General features: G+C 36.9%; 1 protein-coding gene across 1 annotated transcript in view; it reads right to left on the bottom strand.

The window, feature by feature from the left end:
* Positions 1-308: 308 nt before the first annotated feature.
* Positions 309-8,816, bottom strand: part of LOC112522992 (transcriptional repressor ILP1) — an 11,586-nt gene continuing 3,078 nt past the window's right edge. Inside the window, exons 2-6 of the mRNA XM_025132382.1 lie at positions 6,706-6,873; positions 3,220-3,899; positions 2,625-2,907; positions 2,090-2,379; positions 309-754 (exon numbers count right to left, since the gene is read on the bottom strand). Of these exons, the coding sequence (XP_024988150.1) occupies positions 574-754; positions 2,090-2,379; positions 2,625-2,907; positions 3,220-3,899; positions 6,706-6,873 (1,602 nt within the window). The 3' untranslated portion in view covers positions 309-573. The remainder of the gene's footprint in view (positions 755-2,089; positions 2,380-2,624; positions 2,908-3,219; positions 3,900-6,705; positions 6,874-8,816) is intronic.

Genomic DNA, 8,816 nt, shown 5'->3' with positions numbered 1-8,816 from the left:
ATTTAATACTATTATTTATCTACCAGGTAAGATTTTAGTCCAACAAAACATCGCATGTAACAATTTACCCAATAAGCGCTTACCTTGGTAAGAGTCGCCTCCTCACTTACCGGGTAAGATTCTTGGTCATTGTCTCGCTCTTTCGGGTAAGATTCTTGGTTACCATATCATCCGATGAAGTAATTTGACTTGGTAAACGCTTATCCGAGTAAGCGTTTGGTAAACAGCTCCTTAATCTCTTTCTAAGAGTTGCAAATGACATTGTCAGTCTTGACTACCGCCGGTAACCCAACTTTCCAGGATGTCAAGGTTCAAGTTTCACCACAGTGGGTGTGAGTATTCCCCGTATTTTATATACTTACAAAAAAAGTACTCAAATAGTCAAATGAGCGTACAAGAACAATGTCACAGAAATCCTTAAGGATCAGTTTGATTACTATTTTACTAAAATGACTTGCGGTTCTCTGCACTATATTGTAAAATAGAGAGGGAAAACAAACTACTTTTACAAGTTCCGACAACCGAGCTACTAGAAGATACGAAAAAGTTATGAACCAGAAATACCATCAGAGATCAGAGAGCTTCTTTTAGATTGAAGGTTCTAGAGACCTGGCGGGCATGATCATATTCGTTGAGTTCAACTAGCATCTTCTTTAACCGGCGAGCAAGTCCATTTGTCCCTGAAGAACTCTGCCTCTTCTCTAATATTCTTCCAAGAACAAGCAAATAATCCACCATGGGTTGCAATCTTAGGCTGAAAATATCACACCAACACATGACTCGGAATCAATTCAAAACAGCAAGCTAAAAAATGATCAAGCTGAAACCAAATGAACCCTGTATATCCCACCTGGAGGTGGGGTTAGGGGTAAGATGTAGACAGACCTGACCTCTACTGTGTGAAAGGAAGGATTAAGCTAAAACAGCACTAAAACTTGTACATAGAAATCATGACTTTATGGCAAGAAAACAAGTTTGTGGCACACGACAAAGATATCTGATAAATGTTTCAAAACAAAATGGTTAAGCTTTAAAGCACAACTCCTTTTAGCAGAAAATTTCATAGGCAAGCACCAAAGATCTAAATAAACATTTAAAGTAATATAAGTTGGTGAAGAAACTATAGCTTATCAAACTACCAGTTAATCAAATAGCCCACACTGTATTTATATTCTTGATCTAACAACACCCAGGACCAATTTGTCCTTTAGAACAAAGCATCACTATGAAACTAAGTGAAACCGCAATCATAGAAAAGATTAAGGTGATTAGAGAAGAATTTGATGTCAAGAAATGCAGACAGAGGACAAGAACATAAAAAACGTTTAACATCAAATGAAGGTTATCGGGCCTGATGGTATTTTGATGTAATGGTAATGAGATAGAACAGTAACTCTAGTTCATCAAAGCTTCTAAAAATCCCTGAAGGTAGAAACTTAGGTGATGCAAGTTATATCATCGTGGGCGATATTCACACTCAAAATCAATTGTTTTCAGTTGGAAGCCAAGGGAATAGTTATAACCCCTGGTGAGAATGCAGAGGCACATTGGCTCAAATATAATATATAATACTCCCTCCATCCAAAAATAAATGTCCACGATGAAAGGCACATAGTTTTAGAACTTTGCAATTATTACACTTTTTAATTAACAAAATGGCAACCTTACCCTTGATAACAGAGGAAGTAATCAATATCTCCATCTCATAATAAAGAGTAGAATTGGAAAATAGGCACTTGCTTTTGAAAATAGACACTTACTTTGGGACAAACTAAAATAGAAATCTGGACACTTATTTTATCGCATCTGCCAGATGTGGTTTTGGGACCAGTCGTGGGTCCTCAGTACGACCTCGTTTGGAGGGGCAACAGCCTTGTCAAGGCGCGGGCCAATGGGAAGGAGGGGTGTGCTTTAACTAATGAAACTAAAAGTTCAACACTGAAGCAGCCCTCGGTGGGATAACACATTAATTAGGCATCATGTATAACATGGCTAAGCAAGTGTAATAAGAAAAAGGAACAACTTTTAGAAAACCATAACTAGCAGGCATGCACCCACTGAGCATGAGAAAGGAACTGGAAGACGATACCTTCGCTCACCAGTGACGCCTGGACCTGTCCACATGCCAGACATTGACGCAACGATTCTCTCAGTCCTTGTGATCGCATCATGAATGTTAGATTGAATGCTTCGAAGATGAGGGAGAATTTTTCCACTTAAGAGTTCATCAAGAGCAAGCTTCTCAAGAATGGATGTTGAAAGAACATTATTCCACAGGCATATGTTCCTCATTAGACGTACCGACATGCCAAACCTATAAGCTGCAAATCTAGCTGCATTTGGAACAGCCTTCAATACAAGGGTGTTCCACGTGGGGACCTATTCACCAATTTAATGAATTGTCATACAAGTACTCATAATTTATTAAATAACCCCATAAAATAAAATAAAAATAACCAAAACCAAACAAAACTAGCCCAGTACATCCCACCTGGAGGTAGAGATCTGGGAGGGTAAGATGTAAGCAGACCTGACCTCTACCTCAAATAGTAGAGCGGCTGTTTTCTTGAAGACCCCTTGGCTTGTGAAGCAAAAAATTAAAAGTAAACGAAGAAATTCTATACCATCAGATTAGCGACAACATCAGAAAGCCGGTCACGAAGAACAGCGACAAGTTCACTGACAGACTTGCTGGAATGGGGAACGTATCTAAAAACCAAGTTAGTAGCAGCTACAGCACACTTTGTCTCCTTGGTACTAAGCATATCCCAACAGTGAGCGATCTCATGTTGTAATATAGGAATCGCAACCTTTTCAACCAAATCAGGTACAAGGTTGACATCAGCATCATCCGAGTTGATTTGACTTTCATCCTCAGGCAGACCGTAATTGAAGAGCAATTCATGCCTGAACAGATAAACCAACATTAAGATAGTTTTGAAGGACCGTGTAAGCCAGGAAAACAAATTAGTATGCAATGGGACATATAGCATATCGTTGGATTCACCAATGACAACCTAGTGTGAGGAAAAGGAAAAGAATTATGCATAAAAGCAAAAGCAATAAGTTTAGTGGTTGTTTCATGAAAGGCATACATCCATCATGAAAACCTTGACCTTGCCAGCAGATTACTCACCCACTCAACTGCTGGGCTATACAAGGGCACAGGCATGAAAGCCTTCCTCTCAGGTTCAAGAAATTTGAGCAGAGCGTACGTACCACTGCATATCAATAAAATCTGAATCTTCATGAAGTGGATCCCACTTCAAAAGCTCCAACCTTACATAAGGAGAGAAGATTGCAGGTATACTTAATGACATATATGCATCCTTGTAGCTAGACGAGTAATCTTTTTTCCACATTTCAAATTTTTCTTTAACTGCTGAAAGTTGAGAGAATTCTTCAGCTGCATCACTGAAGATCTGTCCAGCAATTTGAAGTAACTGATCACGGTTGGATTCATATGCTGTGCTCTCCCCATCACTCTCATCTGTGCTTGATTCTCCTTCTACTGTACGATGCAAACTATCAGTTTCCATAGACGACATTCTTTTGGACTCAGACTGAGCCTTTCGTCGTTGTCGTGACTCCGCCCTTCGTTTCATGTCCAGACGTTTCTGTAGATTAACATCCCTACCCAATTCGTCCAACTTCACAGGAAGGTTTCTTGATTCTCTTAAGGCAGTCAATGCAGCCTGAGCAGCACTACTGGCTGCTTCAACCATTGAAGAAGTGCTACCGCCTTTGTTAAATACTGCCATTGCTGCATTCACGGATGCTTCAATTTCCACCAGCTCATCATCACCATCAGCTGCTCTTCTTTCCAAGTTTGCTTCTGCCCGTACTTTGTGAAGCTTCTGCATCTGGTACTCCAATTCCTCTATGAATGGAGCTTTATCCTGAATTTGGAAAAAAAAAATCATATCAGCTTTGGCATTATATGAAATGGACCAGACATCTGTGCTAAAAAGCAAAGACATCAAAACTATGTACAAAAAGAGCTTCTGTCCGAGTATAACATCAAGTTATAATCACACTAAATCTATCTAGCAATGAAGGAAGTTTCTTTCCCAACCGATTAGCAACATAAGATCTTCTCCACCTAATCTCTGAAGATAGCTAACATAATTATTTGAAATATAAACTTTAAGGAGCTACAAAATAACACTAACTAAATCAATATTAATTTAGCTTTTAAGGATATTCTTATAACAATAAATACAAGAGTCTTACTGTAATATCATATTCTAAGACAAAAGGCAGTATTGTTATTATTAGAGTAAATTACAGATTTGGCCCCTGTGGTTTTATACAAATTTATTATGGTCCTTTTACATTTTTTTATATTTTCTTTACAGAATAAAAGATTATATAATAGAAGCATGTATTTAAACCACTCTCCCCTAGTTCCAAATTCCAATGATGGTGAAACTCCCCTTTCCCCGGCGGCCACCTTTCCTTCTTCTTTGGTCTCCCTCTTTCCCTCCTACCCCCTTTCTTTTCCTGTGCCTCTCCCTCCCCTATTTTCCTGGTAAATAACCCTCCCTCCACACCTGCAACTCACGGAACAACCCTCGCTCCCTCCCCCGTTTTTCTGGCCGACTCCCAACCCAATACCACCAACTGGAGATATGAAAAACCTCAAAAACCTAAACCACATACAAATCTGAAAATTTTGGAAGACTAAATAAAAAATATAGATCGAAAAAACCTTAAAAAACAAAACAAATTTGCATCAAAAAATCGCAGGGGGTTTAGTTGGGAGAAGTTTTAACCTTATCTACATCTTCACACAAAAGGAATCACTCAAAACCAAAGTTATGATGGTTGGTCTCAGGCTGGAAAAAGGGGCAAGGTGGATCCATCGGCCTTTTTAGGTGGTGGTGGGTTGTCAAACCAGGAACAAACCATGGCTGGGTTGTCACGTTGAAAAATGAACCATGGGTGAGTGGTTACGCCAGGAAAACGAATAAGGTGGGTTTAAATCTAGATTAGGTTGCAGTCATTAATGACGGTTTTTAGGTTTGGGGAGAATGGTGGGGTGGTTTTGCGGGAAGGAGAAGTAGTTTTGGTTTTAGAAAAATCATGGGGTGGTTTTGGGGGAAAGATCAAAGAGATGTGGTTTGGGGGGAAGGGTGGCTTTTGGTTTTTGTTATTTAGATGTTTTGTTATTTAAATATTAACAAAAAGATAAACATCCCCTTAATGTAACTGAAGTTATTTTAACAGAGTTGGGTTGAGGGACCAAACATAACTGAAACCACAATGATGATATGTGTAATTAATTCGTTTGAGGGACCCAATCCATAATTTTGATGGACCAAATCTGTATTCTACTCTTATTATTATTATTATATTTGATTTTGAAATATCTAAATTCAGAAAATTCAAGTATCTTATAGATTTTTAAATAACAATATCACTCAATTAAAAAAACCCATTTGGCTTATGAAGCATTCAATAAATAGAAAACCCTAAAATGGAAAGTAGCTTAGAAATGATGAAATCTCACTGAAGAATCAACCAAAAATTGGAGTTTAAAGAAGTCTATCAACGAAAGAAATCTCTGTTTTATTATGTGGTACAGTTGGATGCTATTAGTTGTAATCAGGGTTACTTATCAGGGATTTACAGTACTTCAGTTTATTCAACTATAGAAAGGGTATCTTAATCTTTTATTAGCTATCTTCTTCACCAAATACTATTATGGTCGTGTTAGCAGATTCAATAGCAAAGAAAAGAAGCAAGGCCCGCTACCACGAAGACTAAGAAGACTCTCGGATGGCACTAGTTTCCTCCAAAACAAAGTCGTCCTAATTTCAGAAGTGTATATAAATGAATAGAAATTTCAGTATTGAGATTATCAGTTTAGCATAACAAAAGAAATATTTTTTAAAAGCAGTAACAAAAAAGAGATTATTTGCAGGACTTTCACTTTCAAGCTTTTGGCACTTCTATCAAGAACTACAAGTTCATAGTTTTCCACAGAGATTTTATTCCAAGATTTATGGCTACATCATCAAGGCACAGCGAAAAGGGTAGGGGGACACCTGAAACAAAAATGATTAAAGACATAACCAGACCACCATAAAGTCACTATGATCCACTACCATCAGCTTCAAGTTTCCGATTTCCATCTTCCCCATTGATCCATCATCCATTATTAAAATATCATGCCTTTGAAGAGTAAACTTTACCAACTAATTAAACTAATTCACCCACCAACATGTTTGTCTCCTCAGAACTTAACTCCACTGCCTAAGATGGCTAGCTATATAAATAAGCAACTAAGCAAGTGACTTTGATCTTTGCTGAAAACAACACAATTCAGTACTACAATAGAAATTCTTCCTAAACTTCAAATACAACGTTCAAGGTCCTTTATCAACTCCCTCTTCTACCAATGAAGTGGTTCTGTGTGAGCAAACACGACATACTTTTTACCAGAAACTATATTATCTTATCGTTTTTCTAATTCATGTACGGTGAACAGGGGACCATCTTATGATGATTCAGCAGTATTGGTGCTCAAAATCAAGATAAAAGATTGTAAGTAATTTTTGGTTATCTTCTGTTTGTACTGTAAGGGTGAACAACAAATAAAGCAGATAGGACATAAAAGAAACAAATTGCAAATTTATCTTTTAGCTGATGAAAAAAAGGAACTTAAGACGATGCCAACTCATAAATTAAATCTATCCTTACCTGCAAAAAGTCACATATAACAGAAACATAGTCACGAAGCTTTTGCATAAAGATGAACTTCTCACCGGCAGCAGTAAGAGCATTTTCAAGAGCCGTAACTTTCATCAATGAGTCGGACAAGTTTTCATCGGTTTTTGTCAAAGAAGTTAACGTGCGACCATAAGTTTCCTGAAAACATGGGTTATGGTATGGATATGTGAGCTCATATTGTATAAAGCATTATACAGAAAAGCCAAAATGTTTAGAAAAAATGAACATGCAAGCTATGATAAATTAGATATGAAATTATATCATCCAAAAGAAATGACATGTGGATAGTTGTTATGGTGCCACATTGTGGCATCGCTGCAGGGAACCACAAAAAACAATGCAACATGGTGCCCACCATGTCCTTCACAGAGCAACAAGTCCTTCACATTATGTGACTTATGTGAGTTTGATTTACTTGAAACGTCAAGACCATCTTATGAAGGCTGCTTTCATCCTGTTCCTTAAGTGCATTGAACAATACCATCAAGGCATCAAGATTCTAGCATCTGATGCAGTATCAGAGATTGAGCTTCTATTTTGTTTCAAAAGAAAAACCATGTTCAAAAATAGATAAAAGTTCTCCTTTACGCAAAGAAAGACTTGATCCAAGTAACTATTCAAGTATGGTGGGAGGCCTAAAGGTCTTCGGTTCAGCTTTTTAGCGCATAAAATGCATAGCTGTGATTCATGTTGATTAAAGTTCTGTTCTGTATTTTTGCTTTTTCTTCATAAAAGCATTCATACAGCACCGAGTAGAAAGATGAGGGGGCCATATAAACCCTTTCATCCAAAACTACTGACAAGCACAAAAGGCATACATGCACACATTGGTAAGCATCGCCCTGCCCTTCACAGGGTTCAGAATATATAGCCTCTATAAGTTCTGTTAAACAACTCTATTTATACCTAGGCTTCCACAGCAACCACTATATTGTCCGAACTGTTAACCCAGGATAGAACTTATTTTGATCTCTTCTTTTCCTTCTTTTTCTTTCTCTCTCCAAGAGGAGATTCTTACTAAGATTATTCGGAAAGAATCAAGTTACATCTCAGCAGAAGCAAAGTGCTAAATGTTATAAATTGAACTCAGAAAGAGCTCACGTCTGGGAATCAACAAATGCAGGCAATGAAAAATGAGTATCCAACGCTGTTCTCTACTTATATGATCTGATTAGTTTGCACATGATATTTATAAGCCGCAGAACTGTAGGAAGACCAAATCCCAAATCACGAACAAAATTAGCACAATGAAGTTCACATAGGGAACGGGGTAATGGTAATTAAGATGATTAGTGCAGAAGGATCCAAGAACACTAGAACTAGGACCACAATCTTCTGTGGCTCCAAATTTACCACCAAGTCTATCAAATAAAGCTAGATACATCATACATTAATGATAATACTTCATAATCTATGACTTTGGCTTCCCCTGCCACTTCCAAATACAATTTTCTTAATTTTAATCATGACTAGTTGTGTACCCGTGCAATGCGGCGGGAGCCATGAATTTTAACGATTTTGAAGTTCCATTGGTTTTATAGGATAAGATTTAACGATGATATAGGAACATCGGTTACACTTGGTCTTTACATATTAATACAATTTGAATAAATAAGAGTTATGGTTCCAATCACAGACTATCGATAAAAAAAATTGTATGACAATTTAAAATCCAATATATTTAAAATCCAACATATTTAAACGACTCCACAAATGTATTCGATTTACACCAAGAGCAAAGAACCAAGAAACTTGAGTTTTAAGATAAACACTCAAAACCAATAAAGAAAACTACAAATTTGATAGATCATAAGCCATGAAAAGACAAAAAAAAATTGGGTTTTAGAATGAAATTTCAAATGTTTACCCTCTTTCTTGTCCAGAAACTCAGATTAAGGTTGAATTAATACATGTATATATATATATATATATATATTTGGAAAAAACCCAAGAACATATTAATTCAAAACATATTAATTCAAAACATATTATACAGTGCAATTTGGACAGCCTAACCCCAAAATATATAGTATATATATAAATAAATAACTATAAAAGTATAAATCGTAAATATTAAAAAT

Source organism: Cynara cardunculus (genome assembly GCF_001531365.2).
Source record: "Cynara cardunculus var. scolymus isolate 2C chromosome LG 12, CcrdV1, whole genome shotgun sequence".
Taxonomy (NCBI): Eukaryota; Viridiplantae; Streptophyta; class Magnoliopsida; order Asterales; family Asteraceae; genus Cynara; species Cynara cardunculus.
The sequence above is the reverse complement of the archived record's forward strand: the minus strand, read 5'-3'. Positions and strand labels throughout refer to the sequence as shown.